Source organism: Oculina patagonica, chromosome 2, assembly GCF_052425735.1.
Source record: "Oculina patagonica isolate OP01 chromosome 2, crgOcupat, whole genome shotgun sequence".
NCBI lineage: Eukaryota > Metazoa > Cnidaria > Anthozoa > Scleractinia > Oculinidae > Oculina > Oculina patagonica.
Window position 1 is genome coordinate 7,762,635 of NC_135759.1, and position 18,650 is coordinate 7,781,284.

The window sequence follows — 18,650 nt, forward strand, 5'->3', positions numbered from 1 at the left end:
ATATATAAATAAATTAAACAATCTTGCATTTTTAGCTCGAGGTATTTGGTTTAAATTATTCACTCCTAACAAAGCACCAGGAGTATTCTTAAAAGAGTTTAGAAACTGTATTGAAACTGACATTATTGCCAAAAACTGATATTAACTTGGAAAAATACACATTACAAACAAGTATGCCTGGAGGCCAATAATATATTCGATTAATGACGAGTCACGAGTCGTAAGCAGCCTTTTGATCTCAATCTTTAATTGAAGAGGCGTTACTTTCGAGTGCTAAAACGCGTCGGTAGAGTAATAATTTTATTTCATATATCAACATTACCGACTTGACACTAAAATGAAGTTATAATAATAAAAAAAATAATAAATAAATAAATATTTCTATAGCGCCTATCAAGGCCTGCTCTAGGCGCTTTACAATAATGTTAAGAAATTAAGAAAAACACCACTAATATAACAATATAATAAAATCGATAAGTTGTATATTTCTTTAGACTTTAATTATATTACTAGTTTCCGAACTTTTTCTTTATACAGTATATTTATAATGTCCTCAAAGTTTACTGAAATATACTGATCTTAATGACTAAATGAGTCCATTGTGACCTTTAGGGTATTTTCTAGAAGTGAATTTTAAAAATGGCTGGTCAATTCACTCGGTTCGCTTAGGGCTCTTGACTTATTTCGCAAAACTACCCCGGAGCCGTCTATTTCATTATGCCTGCTGCTTGAATATGAAGCTGATCTCCGAGAAGTAACTCTCAGTTTACAGAGCAAAATCTGCCAGCAATCGTTAAACGCACGGCGGTATTTAGGCACTCTCCAAGCGTAGACGAAAGGGTTTATCGCAGAATTAATAAACAAAAACCTAGACAACGCAACATCAATCTTGTGGAAAGTTATCGAGTCTTGACAGGGTTGGCAAAAGTACAATAAATGTAGCGTGATGTATTGAGGAATATACGTGATAAAGAACAGAGCTAGAATTATGATGATCGTAACAGCCATAATTCGCTTCCTTTCCAGAGAGTTTTTCGCAATTGAGTCATACCCGCCGAGCTCAAGTTCTCGAGTTCGTCTCGCGAGAGCGCGAAACACGTTCACGTAGATTAACGTCAACAAGATGGCGGGCAGCGAGGCGTGAGTGTGAAGATAAATTAACGTGTATGTCTTCTCAGATATACTTGTCACAGGAAGAACGCACGTCGTTAAAGATATCACCCATAAGACAGCAATAAATATTTTGACTCTTTTCTTCGTTATGATGGATTTATATTCCATTGGCTTGCTGATGGCAATATAACAAGTCATTGACATGGCAATTATGGAATAACTGCTAACGAATAGAGTTGTGCTTAGAACAGTGTACATAATTGCCTTAAACACCACGACGTTAGGCATATGTTCAAGTCGAGATCGATACACATCTCTCAGAGCCACAAGAAAAACGTTGAACAGTCCCAGGAGTAAATCTGACGCGCTTAAATTCGTGATCAATAGGGATGGCGGTGTACGAAGTGATCTTCGTGGATTCTTGTAAGTGATGAAGAGCAGAAGTGAGTTTCCCACGATAATAACAGTTGCTAAGATGAATCCCACTACAGCTAAACTCAGCCAGTATGATTTGTCATCAATGATCGTCAGATAAAAATCGTAGTTCGGATCAGAAGAATTTGACGTAGACATCGCAGTAACACGAAGCAGCGAAACTCTCTCGTGGGAGGTAGTCGAGGTAATGTAACCCAAACTTCATTTAAGTATTAGCATAATATCATGCTTCAATATGGTCACGACCTTTTTAACCTATATATTGTTGACAAGTTTCCTGTATTAGAACAAAGCCTAAAATAAGATCTGACTTCACAATGTACAACCCCACTGTTTTCTTTCAATAAAGGAACATTACTTTTTTTTATTTAAATTGGGGCCTTTATGACAAATCTGTTATTACAATAAACTTATGTTTATTTAGCCTCAAGTCATGTTCAATGCAATTAAGAATAAAAACAGTATGGGCTCAAGCTCAAAGTGTTTACATGCATGCGAAGTTTTTGCTAAATATAGACGACGTCAAAACAATAGTTTCAAGATGATTTCAACGTCATTAAATTAATAACAGTAATGCCTTCAATCTTTGGCAAAAAAGTGAAAACAAGATTAAAGGTGAAATATTAAACACTTCCCTGATAAATAAAGGCACTAAGCCAGTCCGGAAACTCAACAAAGCGAAATACACATCATTAGTTTTAGAAACTAGAATTTCTTTTTTGGGCCTAAACATGTATATCTGTCTTATTTTGATTTTCTTTGGTATTTTTTATAATTAATTAGACTTAGAATTAGAATTATGAAGATTTTCCTTATGGAAAAAAAGTCTTGTAGGTTTAAAATGAAGATTACTGTACGACCGAGTCTCTTCGTTCTGAAACCAAACTCATTGCATTTGGAGCAACCTTCAGAGTCACTTTAGCTGTAGCCTCCAAAGCAGACGTTCTTTGGGCTTGTCACACGTGGGGGAGAAACGCGGACGAACCCAAATAACGTCTGCGCGTAGGAGGCTAGAGTCACTGGGATTGAAACGTCATAATAAATATGACCATACCTTAGGCCAAGACCTTTACCTAGATCATTTTGTTGTTGCTCTTCATGTCAACTAATGAACAGAAAACTGAACAATATCAACTAATCTAAGCCTGGTCTTAATAACTAAAGCTCGTTCAACTACATGCATTTTCCAAGGTAGCTAAGGCTTTCATAAATGACCAGTGTGCGCAGGTGGTGTAACCCAGGAATTTCCTTCCGAGCGTTAACCCAAGAAAGGAAATTGGAAACCACACAAGGCAAAGAAAAAATTCGAAAATACGTCTCCGGATGCCGACGCGGTTTTATCGCGCGCAGTTGGAAAAATCAATTACTTTAGGACAAGGCCAGCCCCATAATGCAACATCTTTTAAATTTTTAAATCGGTTGGCAGTTATGTCATGTTACAGACGACCGTAATTGACCACTTCGGCTTTAGACTTTCACGTGTAGTGTCACGCAGTGTCACGTGACTTTTTTGGTAAGCAAAGACCGAAAGTTCGGACATCTGTCGAACATGCATACTTGTATAGTGGGTAGTGTACAAGCAGAATGGCCACGACTAAAAGATGTGCTTATTTTGCTTGTAAAAACAATTCCCGATATCCTGAATCCTGGGTAAGAAACCTTAACGGCGATTAAGTCAAGTTCTTCCATTTTCTGGCGTAACTAGACAGAACGAGAGAAGGTAAAAAGTGGACAAGGGCATGCCATGGCCATAGGCGTACGGGCACCTTCGGACCTGGGGGGGGCGGAGGCCTTATTGCCCGAAAAAAATGGTATGGGTTGGAAGCCGAATAAAGAGGCATATAAAATGGACAACAAAACGTGCATTGAAATAGTTGTGTACAAGCTTCGCTTGCTTGCTAAAAGTAACGATAGTTCTTTAATTAATTTCGTGGGGTTGCCAGAAAGTGTTAATGCACTGAATTCTCTTTCTTCAAAAAAAATTTTTTATTTATTTACTCTAGTTCAGAAAAAGTTGCAGTATTTTTTTGGAGCTAATTTACATTGTTTTTTCCCCACTTGAAATTTATACAAAAGCGTGTGAAACATTCACGGGTAAGTGGGTTAGAAGGTTTTGAGCTAGCCCTGGGAACTTTCCATTTGAGTGAAAAGCATTAGCTTCATCACATTTGGAACCGTATCGCAGTTTTGTTTCAGGGTATTATTAGACTGGATCCACCGCGTGCAAACGCTCAAGCTATGAAAAAGTCATTGCAACTGAATCAAACTGAGGGGCCATGCAGAATTTGCGAGAAAACTCGAACATGATTATAGCAACTTGCAAGAGGAAACGAAAGCAGATGAATTAGAAATGTGGACTTTTGAACCACAAAGTTCGATATATTTCCAATACCAGTGCCTTTTCTGTTGATGTAATTCGTTTTGAACGTAATGTTGTGATTTGTCGGCTTATTTTCTACTTTTTCCCTAGGCTTGTTGCCCGAATTCTGAGCATTTTGCCCGAAAAATTTCGGCACTGGGGGGGCTGCAGCCCCCCTCGCCCCCCCCGCCTCGTACGCCTATGGCCATGGCGATTTGATACTCGTTCGTATGTGTACAAAGGCAAAGGATAGTTAAATAAATTTGTACTCCACATTTTGTCGGTGGAAATGGTCCAGCAAAAGAGGGATCCTAAACCTATAACTGCTGTTGCTAGTAAAGAAAGGGTAAGTTCGTCCGTTTAATGTCATCGATCGCAGCGATAAAGATATAATTTTCAACGCGCGGTCATTGCTGTTGTTGTTTAAGTTACTCGTAAAATTATTTTTTACCGTTTCTTGACATTCCGTCAGTGAAATTCGTCAAGCAAATTCAAAGCTAACTTCTAACGAATGCGTAAATGCCGTCGCTTTTATGTCATAAATCACAGCGATAAAAATATAATTTTCAACCCGTGGTCCGTTGATGTCATGTTTATGTTCTTCGTAAATTATTTTTTACCGTTCGTTCGTTACAATCCATCAATGAAAGTCATTCAACCAAATTTTTGAAAAAGCTTGTCTTCGAACTTTCAAAAACTCTAAATGAATGCGTAAATGCCGACCCTTTTATATGCAATCGCGGCCGATAAATTATCATATTCAATCCGCGTTCTATTGCTGTTGTTTTCACTACGTTCGCTTGAAAAACGTTGTTTTCTTCGCAGTCACAGGATCAATTACGACCGTGAAAAAATAATAAGAGTTGTGCATAAGCATCAACAGGGTTTTAGCCACTGATCGTTCAAGGTAAATTTTCTTGCTTTTATTTTTGTCTCGTTAACAAGATATTTCGTTTACGATTGAGTCGCGACACCATGGTATGGCGCGGTATAAATTCAAACGACAGTGTCATAAAGCATAAATAGACGAACTCAGTCTTTCCTTACCAGCAGCAACAGATAAAGGAACAGAATCACTCTTTGTTGGACCATTTCCACCGACAAAATGTAGACTACAAACTAACTATCCTTTGTACACATACGAACGAGTATCAAATCACCATGACATGCCCTTGTCTACTTTTAACTTCTCTCGTTCTGTCTAGTTGCGCCAGAAAAATGGAAGAACTTGACTTAATCGCCGTTAAGGTTTCTTACCCAGGATTCAGGATATCGGGAATCGTTTTTACAAGCACGATAAGGAAATAAGTACATATTTTAGTCGTGGCCATTCTACTTGTACACTACCCACTATACAAGTATGTTCGGCAGATGTCCGAACTTTCGGTCTTTGTTTACCAAAAAAGTCACGTGACACTGCGTGACACTACACGTGAAATCTAAAGCCGAAGTGGTGGATTGACGTACCCTTCAGGGGGAGTGTCACGACAACCTCCCTCCCTACCCTCCTTTGTGGACTATACGGCGAGGCTCCGTCCAAGAACAGGCCAATATTTGTAAGTTAATATCCTAAATCTCTTTCCACTCTCTCTGACAGTTTGTTCTCGACCGGCTATGTTGACATCAATTTTAATCATAAAACACAAAGAAACACTGTTAAAAAAGGCTTTACATTTATTGCCAACGAGACAGCCGAGCCAAGAGGCGAGGCTGTCGAGGCGGCAGAATCATAGAGCCGTGTGCGTATGAGTGTATAGGCAGAGAAGTTCTGCGTAAGGGACTTTTTTTTGACCATATTTGGGTGTAAGTAAACCCCATATTTGGGTTGTATTGTTCTTCCCAACTGGTTCCCAGTCTCTCACTCCTTGCTAGAGAGCAAATGTCCAAAATGGCGTCAACGCGGCTCGCTGTTAAAATTTTCAATGTGGTCATTCATCCCTTTACCGATCAATACACCTTTAGGGAATTATAAATCGAAAGAGAATACCCTACAGAATATTCGACCGCCGAAAAAATGAACGTCAAGGTCTTCAAAGCGATGAAATAATGTTTCGACTTTGGGAGTCCTTTGATTTACGATCGAAGAGAGACATGAAAATTAAAAGCGGACTGTTGACTTCAAGTAGAGTTTTCTTGACTTATGAGAATGCTGAAGTCGGGTAAATGCTACCTTTTAGTGTTGATTGTGTTTATAGTAATTGTTTGACCGATGATTTATTCCAAATCAAATACCGTTTATATATTATTTGGCACGCATTTTCGCTCCGCGTAGGAATAACATCAATACAAAGCGACGCTCACTAAAGCATAACAGCTCTTATTAAAACGGCATCGACGCAAGCATAAGCACAAGCACAAGCACAAGGATCAAAATTTGTCCTTTTCTTGTGCTTGCGTTCGTGTGAAAACAAACATCGCATAAGCACAAGAAAAGTGTTTACGTCTAGCCGTGTCTGGCCAATTGAAGTACTAGTTCCAGCATTTGAACAAAGTCGCAGAGGCCGCGGTTGATTTTGATAAACGTTTTTCGAGAATGTTCGGAGAAGTGTAGACAAAAAAACAAAAAGGCCCAGGCGCGGACTTGAGTAGCGAAAAAAACGGAGACGAATGCTTTCTTTAAAAATATTTATAATCCCAAATGTTTCGTTTTTCTCCTTTATTAGTCGCTTTCACTTTCTTCGTCACACGAGTAGAGGAGAGATAGTTTCTGCCACAATATTTGCAGGGAGAACGGAGTCGAGAACGAAGCCTTCTAACTTGTAAACATCATATTCTTATGCTAACGTCTGTAACGTGCTTGTGCTTATGTCGACGTTCGTTTTCACTTGGCACGAACTACTTATGCTGCTTGCGTTTGTGCTTGCGCTTGTGCTTGCGTCGCTAGTGAAAACCAGGCTTAAAATTACTGCATGTCATACGCCCAAGAAAGTCAAACGTTTTTTGCTTCTAACAGCTAATGTAATGTTAACTTGAATAAAAGTTTGGTTTCCAAATAATCCTTGACCGTTCGAGTTTTGTTTTCTGTTCAAATTTTTTTTGCGTAACTGAACATGACACTTCGAATTCGCATGCGAGACTGAAATCTGACCCGTGCATTACTGTCTCTGATTACTGAAAATTATATTTAAAAAAGCATCTTAGCAGTTTTGATTTTGGGACTTGATTTATAAGAAGTTCTTGAAATGCAACTATCACTTTTGTGGACGGAAACATTTTAACCATCGTTTGTTGTATTTAAAAAACAGTGATTAAACCTCATTTATTGCCTACATTTTGTGACATTTTAACCTTGAAAAGAAAGATTTGTCAAGAGTTATCAATCTGTCAAACCCGTAGCCTGCGTAGCAGACATCTGTGTACGTTTTTTAGTGTGTTTAAAAAAGTGCGCGATCGCGAAAAATACGCGCGCTGGAAAGTACGGCGCCTGCTACGCAGGCTATCAAGCCTGTGTCATTTATGAACACCAGAGAAATAGCATTTTATTCGCATATTACCTAAAATACAATTTACCATATTTTGGTCAATTCAAATATAGTTCTAACAAAAACCATTCAATATCTTTTCTTATGAACAAACATGAGTATTTCGCTCGTTGGCACTTACCGATAGGTACAACTAGTTTATCATTTATGGTTGAGTCACTTAGGTCATTCATCTTTGTCTTGTTAGATCAGTGTGTTCTCGTCACGTTTTCTTAGTTTGGGAGAGAAAGATAAGTTTTCATGATTTACTATATATCAAACAATTGTAGCATGGCTTGTTTCGTAATCGTCTTTTCTTGACTTGCCAGTATTTCGTAACAATCCCTCACGACTCTTTTTGACAGTTTGTTCTCGATTTTGACCTCCAAGTAAAACCGCTCCACCGTCTCTCTGCGAGGAGTGTTTCAGTTTCTTCACGAACATCTTCAAGCAGTCGATGAAGGCTATACGATACTTCGGAATCCTCCAAGCGTAGATAAATGGATTTATTGTAGAGCTTATATACAGAAAGCGAGATAGGACCACATCAACTTTGTGAAATGTTATCGATTGTTGGCAAGACTTACAGAAGTGCAGTAGATGAAGCGTGACGTATTGAGGCATGTATGTCACGTAAAACAAAGCTAGAATGATTATGATCGTAAATGTCATTTTTCGCTCGCGTTCCAACACGTGCTTGCTGTTTACAATTGCAGTTATTCCGTTAAGTGTTAGTTCACGCGACCTTCTCGCGAGAGCACGAAACACGTTCACGTAAATTACTGTTAACAAGATGGCGGGCAACGAAGCGTGAGTGTGAAGATAAATTAGCGTAAATGTCTTCTCGGATATATTCGTCACAGGAAGAACGCACGTTGTTAAAGATATCACCCATAAGACAGCAATAAATATCTTGATTCTTTTCTTCGTTATGATGGATTTATATTCCATTGGCTTGCTGATGGCGATATAACAAGTCATAATGGCAATTATGGAATAACTGCTCACAAATAGAGTTGTAGTTAGGACAGTGTACATAATTGCCTTAAACACCACAACGTTAGGCATATGTTCCAGTCGAGATCGATACACATCTCTCAGAGCCACAAGAAAAACATTAAACAGTCCCAGCAGTAAATCTGACGCGCTTAAATTTGCGATCAGAATAGATGTCGGAGAGCGAAGTGATTTTCGCGGATCTTTGGACATCGTCAACAGCAGGAAGAAATTTCCAACGACAATAACAACGGCTACAATGAATCCAGTTACAGCCAAAGCGAGCCAGTATGTTGAATCATCAATTATTGACAAATAAAAGTCGTAGTTTGGATCTGAAGTGTTTTTCGTGATCATCAGAGAAGCGGTCACTGTTTGAGAGGCTTAAAACCGCCTGACTGCGTTTCAGTTGTCAGTTGTGGATGATTCGACTATCTGTCTTTTAAGCAAAGCACGAGTCAGTTAAAAGGTGAAATACTTCCTTTCATATAATTCTTCACTTTGATTTGTAAGACTGACTTCCTTTGCTTAGCCAGGAACTTGAAATTTAGGTCATAGTTAAATATGCACCGTTGTGGTCTCTAATCCGCGCTGCGGTCTGGCAGCCCTTTCTGCCTTCTTCTTTTGTGACGTTGGTTTTCAAAACAACAATAATGCGATCAACTCATCTGAATATGTTGTGTAAGCTTCTGCGTAACGGAAGGGAGGAGAGTGATTTAGCAGCTGACGTCGTACCCTTTTTCAGGGGAAGGCTACGTCATCTTTTAGCTCCGAGATGTTTATCAAATGAAGGCGAGTTCCTCCTTATCTAGGCCGAAAGTCAACAAATATTTCTTATGAACTTAAACCCATGTCTAAGCTTTTTTCCTTTTAACCAGAGAATTTCTTTCGAAAATATTTTTTATTTGTTGCAGGATGTGTAACGTAAAACCTCTACTGTGAAGGGAAATGAATGTTCTCGATTGTTCTAAACGGCGTACACATGGGTCACGCATGGATTAACTCGCAGTATTGTGCATGAGTAACTGATTTCTGTATGAAAGTCTGATTATCGAAAGGTTTTTAAAAATTGGGTGAAATTAAACGAACCACCCAGTTTAAATAAATGAAGAAATGGCCATTGAAAACGTGACCGCATTCTAAGTTTGTCCATATTTGGTAATATATTTCATCCTCGCCATAGTTTATAGTAAACCTCACGTCCAGTAGCCTCCTACACAGGCGTGACGCTCGTGTACTTGTCACGTAATCTCTCCTCCCCCGCGCGTGACGAGCGCAAAGAGCGTCTGCGTAGGAGACAACACTTCCAGATGAATTCCTATCAGTTGTCGAGGTACTGTTGCGTGTACACTGAATTATGCCACTCATGTTGACGTTCCTGTGATGTAAATGAATTATACGTTGAAGGTGGCTGATAACAGTCCTAACACTATGTTGGGTCAGGATCAGGACTACAACCTTTCATCAGTTGCTATTACAGTAATGGTATGGAACAAATGCCCAATCATTGGTCAACAATTTGTGATCATTTTCTTGACATAAGTAGTTACCATAGCAATAGTATGACCTGTTAAAAACACCCTTAATTTTTCTTTTCAGTGCTAATAACTCAAAAATGAGCTGGGTGACCCCCGTTTGTATTGTTGAGTTATGATCAGCATGTCATGAGACAACTTTTGGCAAAGTTAAAATAAAGCTTACAAAGGGGTTCAGAGCCACCTTAATATTTTGAAAATTTAAGGTGGCTCTGAACACCTTAAATTGAATATAGAATCATCTGTGTATCTGTTTATTTCACTAGGGAAAATGATGTAAATATTAAATATTTCATAAATGTCAGTTTATTTCACAAGAGTAAATAATGTAAATATTTAATATACGTTTTATCTGTTGTTACTGACCTTTTAAAATGCCATTTTCCTTGCCTGATACACAATACTTGAGCAGCTTTTTTAACAGCGGTTAAAGTACCCTATCACTTCAAATTAAGTTGTACTTTTCATAAGCTAAGTATCTTTATTTGCCGGTCAACACATCTTCTTTGTAAGTGCAAGAACGAGGGAAAAAACGAGTGTTACAGATTTATCTTTAAGCCTTGATAAGTATTAAGTAAAGTTATAGCAACATTTTATATACACTGGTACGTGCATAGGAGAAACATTGTCATATCCCAAAAGCTGTTCTCCTTACATTTATATTGCAGGCAAGATTTTCAAAGATGCAAATCAACACTGTAATAACTGTCAATGTATTAAAGTTTGCATATAGGTCACTAAAATGGGATGAATTTATATACAAAAAATCCCAGTTTACTATAAAAATTATTGAAATTAGGCTACGACTTTTCGGAGACATTTTGACTCCATTATCAAGCAGATAAAAATAACGGTCGAGTTTAGAGTTTTAAAAGAAATAAGGTAACAGAGTATGTTAGAATATTTAAAAAGCTTTCAGTTAAGTTATTAACCTTTCTTGTGTGCATTTTTCAAGTTCCGCAACAAGATTATCAATTTTATTTTATGACAATACTAAATTTTCTGTTGACGCTCTAAATAGAACCAGCAAAGCAGAACCAAAGGCTTAGAAGTTTCTTAAACCTCAAAATGTTAAACTTATAAGTTAATCATTTACAGTATGTGCATGTACTACATAAAACTAAGGTGTTAAGCCCGGGCCAAACGAGGATGAGAGTTGATGAGAGTTGAAACTCTCACTCTCGTTTGGCATGGAACTCTAACGCAGTTTCATCAAATTTGAACGTGTTCAAACTTTTCATGAGAGTAGATGACAGCTTGATGGAATATCGTTCTCGTTTGGCCCGAGTTGATGATAGTCGATGAGTGTTAACGAAAACTCTCATGAGAGTCAACTTTCATTAACTCTCATCCTCGTTTAGCCCAGGCTTTATATTAAAGTCAGTTGTCCTCATTGGTTTCCCTCAAAGGTTTCCCTCACTGAACCAAGATATATCCCATGGCTGTGATATATCTGTTTCCATTGTCGGGAGCGGCGGTTGCCACGTTTCCACATGTGTTGGAGTTATCGGGGATCCCTGCTGTTCCAAACCCAATCCTGGAATCACAAGAGGTGCATTCACTTTGTTCGTTACTAGTGATTCCTATTCTTGCCTTGGACATGTCACTAGACGTACACACTGCATTGAACCCTTCCTTGTTACAGTTGGTCTGCAAAGAGGCCTCTGAACCAATCAGCGCCTTCCACGTGTTACGGCCCAGTGAGGTTGCGCGGTATTGCCCGTCAGCGATCAGTGAGTACAGAGAGTTGGCCTGCTTGTTGATGGCAATGAAGTTGGTCTGTTGGCTGATCTTCATGCCAAGACAAATCCTGGAAAAGAGTGTGTTCCAGTAGGTCGGTAACTTGGTCTCTTGTACGTCGAACCCCGTTTCACCTCCAGAGAGGTTGTATTCATTTCCATCACTCCAATACGTCGAGTCATAATGAAAGGTGTTCTAAGAAAGAATAGAACAAAATTTCTGTCCTGTGCCGAAATATTCCCTTACAAGAAGCCTCGACTCGGCTTGTGGAGATGGTGGAGATTGCATAAGTACTACTTCTTTTTTTTTCTTAGGGACCGTTAATATTTTTTAGAGTAGCGGAGGGTAGTGGTGAGATTTGATGTATAGTCACTGTAATATATAATGGCGCCCCCTTCTTCATCGACTTGTTTTTTTTTTTTATCTGCTCCCCTCCTTTGTAATTCAATTTTTTTCGATGACACTCCCCCCCCCCCCCCAAAAAAAAAATAATAATCAAGTGAAACTTTATGAATTACTTATCAAGCCTTAAGACTGAAGAATGCATCAGTTGTTCAGTCATAGTTTTAGACAAACTACATCCCCCCAAAAAGGTGGCATTGCCTGACTGTTTGTTGTGGATGCCGTATGGTTGTATGGGCTGACTGAATTTGTAACCAAATAACTGTTTGGTTGAGCTAATGGCGTTTGGTACATAATAAAGTAGGGGGTCCGGAGGAAGGCTCCTCCGGGAAAATTTGAATTTTCAGAACTTTAGAAATGTTATTTTAGGCATTCCTACAATACTTAAAAGTATAATTATTTTTACTGACCCCCCCCCCCCTTACAGATTAATATCTTTTGGCTGACCCCCCCCCCTTTTTTTTCGTGCCACCCTCCCCCTTTCAAAGCCCACCTGCCCCCGCTACCTCATTTATAAAATGAACGGTCCTTAATTCGGATCAATTTAGGTTTCTGGGAAACTGCTCACCTACCCCTCCCCAAACCTAACATTTTGCCCAAAGCGATAAGTAAGGGTTAATGTTAGGTTTGGGGAGGGGTAGGTGAGCAGTTTCCCAGAAACCTAAATTGATCCCTTAATTCTTCTGTTATTATCTGGACCATCGTACGTGTGTGGGAAGCATGTTACTCAATCACTTAAACTTACATCTACTCTCTCACACACAAACATACACTCACTCTCTAAACCACACGTTCATTATTGCTCCGGCTACTTCTGATAATTTCTCCTACCTGGTTACCACATATTTCTTTATTTATAGTAAATAATAAATAATAATAATGGATTGATGTGTGGAGAGAAAGAACTCAGAAAATAATAATAAAGATGGTAAAATTTAAGCTCGGTATGGGAGGCCATAGGTTCGATTCCCGTCGGGGACTCAGAATTTTTCTTTGTCCCATGCTCGAGTCATGTTGAACACTTCATCTTCATTCTTTATTTATAGTTTTGAGAATTTAGCAGTTCCCAAGATTTATTATCTAGTTTATTTTCATAAAAGGATGAATAAAAGGCTGATGCACCCCGCGGCTTTTGGAATTTCAATTCTCGCAAAAATTATGATGCTACTACTCAGTACCTTGTTGCCGTCAATCTTCATGACAGTGGTCCAAACCCCATCTCCACATCCAAAATCTCCAAAATGACAGAAAACGGGAGTCGGTGTTTGGCCAAAGCGAAGCGTAACCAGCTGACTTGTGTTTAACCTGGTGGATATCAAAAACAATTGTGAAACAAACTGTGAACGAAAAGTCAACCACCACGTGGCTTAGCAGTGTGAGAAACGATAGCCAGTAGCCTATTTGTGAACCTTCGGCTTTTATCCAACCTTAAAATTTGTTTTCGTCTCTTTTGCAGGAAGAATTTTCCAAGGACTTGAACATGTAACAAGGACAATTTTAGCCAAAGAGGCGAATTTAAGGCGTGAAAATTGTCAGATTTAAATGTTTCTTTGAATACTCTTGCACAGTACTAAATTTATTGCTTACGATAATAAGTCGTGTTTAAGAGGTGCTTACCACCCAGGTCATAAAAAACCGAATTTGATTATGATGATGAGTCTGGCTCACCGTGAAAAAAAATTCAGGCGCGGGAAGTGGTGGTGATGGAAGACTAGGGACGAGTCAGAAGATGAGTGGTATGGTAAGACCCAAACATTATCAGACTAGACAAGTAACATAACTTACTTGTATGCGTCATAGAGTTCCGTGCATGACTTCGCAGCTAATAGAGAACATGAAATTACGTTAAGTCCATTTATATGAAAAAGCTTGAAAGAATTCTTTGAGTATGCGAGGTAATTGGTTGGTTAGTTGATTGGCCAAAGCATAGTTAGTAGAAGAGACTTGTTATGAAAGCTGGCGAACTTCAAAGGGGCAAACAATGGCGCGGTCTCCGATGTTCAACAGACCCATCACTTGACTCTGACAGTGCACAAGTTCATTCAAGATGGCGGACGGTGCACACGATCTGTTTGTTTGGCAAGACGATTTAAAGGCAATTTTTGACATTTTGGAAGGCGATGGAGTATAAGAAGAACATTTTCGGTCGCAGTTAGTAATGTAAGCATAACAGAAGTTTCAAACTAATGAGCTTAAATTTTCTGCACATTGGCTGCTCGATCGATTCGTGTAATAAAATGGAATCCAACAAACGCTCACCTAAAAACTAAGCTTATATATTGTCTATCTGTCGATAGTTATTTCCTCTACTAACTATGGCCAAAGCAAAACAAGCAGGTCGGTGTGCAGGGCGGGATATAAATGGAAGGTAAGAATTAAGCTACATATCAACTTGTATTTTCTGTATGCTTTCACAATTTATTTCATATACGAAAACTGTATATTACGGCACCTGTCTCGCAATGTTCTCCAATAAAACCATTTTCTTTTTCACAAAGGCAATTGAAAGTGTCTTCTTTATAGTTTGCCACACATGTCCCTCCGTTTTGACATGGCGTGGAATAACAAGGCGACTGAAATATGAATAAATGGTTGATCAGCAATTCTGTTAGGAACAAGGTATGAAAAAATGATAAAAACGGGCTTGGAAATTACTTTGATCGTGCCTTGACTACCTATCACGATTGGCTCCAGAGTGATTGGTTTCTTATTGCCCTGCAGCAGCGGCATTTTAACAATAGTCTCTTTGGGCTTGTATGTTAGCTTCGGAACTTATCAAATGATAACCCCGTGACAGAAACTGTCTTTTCGAAGAATCCCTGCCTGCCTATACCTAGGGAGTCAGATTGCAAGTTTGCACACTGATAATATGATGCCACTAGCGCCACACGTAAGCAATTTTAGAAGTGATACTATGAACTTCCGCGGACGACAACTACCAGATCAAGTTATTAACTTAACCCATTCAGAATGAAGCAAATTTACAAGGTTAACAAAGTTGACAAAGAATATCTATAGCTCACCTTAATGGAAAAGTGATGCGAGCTTTCGTTTCCTTTATACTCCGTAAAGCTTCTGTATTTATCAGAATACAGCAACTCACACCATAGTTTTGCATCGGCTCCTTTGGAGGCCGCCAGGTTCACAGAAACGCATAAAGGAATTTGAAGGCATTCAAAAGTGCAATCAAATGTGTCATACACTTTATATGTCCCAATTTTAAGCACATTCAGGTAATGTGACTCGTGTTTTAAGAAAACATAAGTTACATTTGTAACTGCTGAGGAAAAAAGAAACACAATGTTTTGAGATTTATTTCCCTGTGAATCTAACAGGCAATGTTAGTGGCGGAACCAGTCTTGCAAAGGATTAGATTTTAAAAGCCCCTTTAGAAACCTTAATTTTTCGCAAAAAGTTGACAGCCCCTCTGACATTGGTGCTCAGGTACGCCGAAAAATCTGTAAGAGAGTTTTCAAGTAAATCAAGAGTGAAGTTTTCAGAAATTTAATGGAATAGGCGCTTTTATATTGTTTCGAGGTATTTGAGCGCAGTTAGGAAACCACAAAATGTAACAAAAAACTTCATTCTTGATTTACTTGAAAAAGGTCTTACAAATTTTTCTAAAATGTCGTCTACAGATTATGTATCCACTATACTTTCACATATCAAAAAATGAATACCAAGAGCTAGTCAATCTAGATTTCGAGAAAATCAGACTTGTTTGAGAACAAAAGAAAACGACAATCGTTGCTTTGGTAACCTCTTTTATTAAGTTACCAAATAAAAATCAAACATTGGTCATACATGATCATTATGGTGTATTTCGGCAAAATATCGAACATTGGCCTCTTTGGTAATTTTCAGTTTCAAAACAACCACCCTAAAAAAACTAAAAAAACATCGAGCCTCCTTAAACCCGGGGACTTAAGTCCAGTGAACCACTAACGCTAAGGTGGTAGAAAAAATGTATAAATATCACATCTACATAATCTAATAAATATTCAACCTTTTTTGAGTATTTTCATTATTTTGGCAGAAAAATAACATCTAAACCAGCGCTTTTATTGTTGTTTTCTTTTTGGTAAACTTCTGAAACATTGATAGCAAAATGTAATTTCTGTCGTTTGAATAAATGAATTGGACAAAAATTACTATTCTGATGGCACGATTGAGAGGTTCGCGGGTTGTTATGGGATGTCTAGGTATATATAGGTTTTTGGCGAGAGATTTAGGTCATTCTACGTCGTCAGTCCTCGTCTTGGCTTGCTTTTCTTTTTTCTTTAAAGTGTTGTTTGTTCAGCTTTTGTAACAAGTCTATTGAAAAATGCTCTAGATTATTTAGTGCCCTTTCCTCGGGGTCTCGTGCTGCTGCATTAGATGAGGAATACGTTCCACTTATTTTTGGCCACTTCTCAAGGGTGGTTTTTAGTGGTTTTTCGGTCTGGCGTAGCACACACCTTAATACTCTTAGAAAGATTTGTTGTTTTTTGCTAGATTCAAGATTGTAATCAGGATGCATTTTGCATCAGATGACTGACTGACGCACCCTCGATAAACTCTTCACATTTAATGTCTCCTGTTAGTGTACGTAGTCAGAATCTTAATTAATATCTTGCTTTTTGTTTTTTTGTTTTGTTTTTTGAAGAAAACATGTATAATTCAAGACTTCCAGCCTTGTCCATACATACATAATAGAAACAATCACAGAAGTAGCCGAGACGGTTTTGTAAACAGCTTTGATTCTTAATAATTTTAGGTCATCAAATATCCTTGGTTCCATACCAAATTTTAACTTGTCCCAGATATTTACACAATAGGTGAAATAAAGTACAGAACTTATTTTCATGCAATAATGCAATATAGGACAGTTTGTATTCCAGGTAATTCGTTTTTACGCTTTGGTTTCAAAATCTAACTCTAAATTAAACCTTCTTGCAGGTGTTATGTAAATATTCTGGAATATTCTTCTTGGTCCTGTGAAAGAAAATATACCAACTAACCTAATTTAACACTGAGGAGGATCTCATTTCTTCAAGAAAGAAATGTGTAATAACTCTTACAAATTTGACTGAGTTTTTTCCTCGCTGCAAATGACAATACAAAAATGAAGACTTAATGCAGTGATTTTTTTAATTCTTCAACCAAATTCCTGAAGACAGGTTTTACTTACTACACAGTTTTTTCGGTTCTTTAGGATAAGAGGCTGATATTTGGGCCGATTTTCACGGAACGACCTTGTCGCAGGCGACAAGCTTACGGTAGGCCATGATACGAATTGTTTCCTGTAAATCAAACCTACAACTTGCTTCCGAGTGAGTTGTCGCATGTAAATGGATCCTAAGTCGTGTCGCATGCAACAAAGTCGTACCGTGTAAATTGGCACGTACAATTCTGCATGTTTTGTGTAAATGTTAGGTGGAATAAATAAAAAAACTCCTTTGAAATGATTTTAAAGTGCTTTATCGGCAAGCTAAAATGAATCTCTTTAGTTTTCTTCTTAGGGATTTTTTTATTATTCTTTAAAGAACGTCTTGGATTGCTTTTGGACTATTTTTTACAAATAAAAATAAATGGTTTGATATCGTAGCTTGGTCAAGTTTTACTGAACTGAACCCTGCTATTGCCCTCAAAAAGGCTTTAGAAGGCCAAATTTTAGCAAAGTAAACTGTTTTAATAAAATAAGTGAAATTGTACTTTGCCATGAGGAACGGTATGTGGGTGTTATTCATCTGGTAAAATGCGATTTATCCAAGTCTCTGAAAAGAACCAAGCTAAAAACTATTTATTTCTAAGCACTGCATATGATCATCATGGCTCTCGAAATAACGACATATTTAATTTTCGTAAGCGCTTAATGGATGAAAAAGGAAACGAGAAATGTTGCCTATGAAGTTCAAAAACAACCATAACTTTTGATAAAACAACGCAAAATGATGTAAATAGACACCAACGTTTTAGATTTATGTTAAGGGGGGCCGATAGGCCTTAAAGACAAAATTCAGCATCGTTCTGTCAAAGCAAGTAAATAACATGAGAAACATACTAGGTTGGGAATAAAATCCATATCTTACCTTGTGCACTGGTTGCTTCGGGTACCAAACAAGACAGTACGCAGGAAAGCAACGAGAAAATTGAGGTAGATAACATGGCCGACTTGATTCTTGCAAGTCGTGCATTGAACATCAAGGTTTGACAAGGTTTGAAGTCAGTCTTACTTCGCTTTTACATATTCGCTTATTAAGACTTTTTCTATGTCGATGTTGGCCAGTTGAGGCCCGTCTGGTTTAGTACTAGTCGAGGAATTTCAAGCTTCTACTTATCCTGAACAAGCTATCTTAATTTTTACCAGTTGGCAAGCGGAAACAAATTACGTTAATTATTTATAGATACTAAATATAAAGCCGGTGACCTTGCTTTGTAAGAATAATAACAACGCATAAGAGACGCAATCCGATTTCTAAACTTGCAAAGACTTCAATCTCTTTTTGGAACATAACCAGTGTGAAAATTGCATATAGTTTTAAAAATAAAAACAATTGGTAATAACTATTAACCTTGCGTTCATAGTGATGTATGTTTATTTAGTTGTTTAACTTGTTTAGCTTTGCT

General features: G+C 38.1%; 3 protein-coding genes across 3 annotated transcripts; all 3 read right to left on the reverse strand.

The window, feature by feature from the left end:
• Positions 1-218: 218 nt before the first annotated feature.
• Positions 219-1,788, reverse strand: LOC144641751 (adenosine receptor A1-like). Its single transcript, XM_078500778.1, has one exon. The coding sequence runs from the start codon at positions 1,684-1,686 to the stop codon at positions 634-636; it is 1,053 nt and encodes a 350-aa protein (XP_078356904.1). The 5' UTR covers positions 1,687-1,788; the 3' UTR covers positions 219-633.
• A 5,436-nt stretch (positions 1,789-7,224) lies between these two features.
• LOC144642862 (adrenocorticotropic hormone receptor-like) lies at positions 7,225-9,217 on the reverse strand. The gene has a single exon (XM_078501952.1). It carries the CDS (start codon positions 8,719-8,721, stop codon positions 7,645-7,647), a length of 1,077 nt encoding a protein of 358 aa, XP_078358078.1. The 5' UTR covers positions 8,722-9,217; the 3' UTR covers positions 7,225-7,644.
• A 996-nt stretch (positions 9,218-10,213) lies between these two features.
• On the reverse strand, positions 10,214-18,384 carry LOC144641753 (uncharacterized). Its single transcript, XM_078500779.1, has 6 exons — positions 18,113-18,384; positions 15,065-15,321; positions 14,494-14,614; positions 13,827-13,863; positions 13,220-13,346; positions 10,214-11,834 (listed from the first exon to the last, which is right to left on the reverse strand). Exons 1-6 carry the CDS (start codon positions 18,222-18,224, stop codon positions 11,316-11,318), a joined length of 1,173 nt encoding a protein of 390 aa, XP_078356905.1. The 5' UTR covers positions 18,225-18,384; the 3' UTR covers positions 10,214-11,315.
• Between the last annotated feature and the right edge of the window lie 266 nt (positions 18,385-18,650).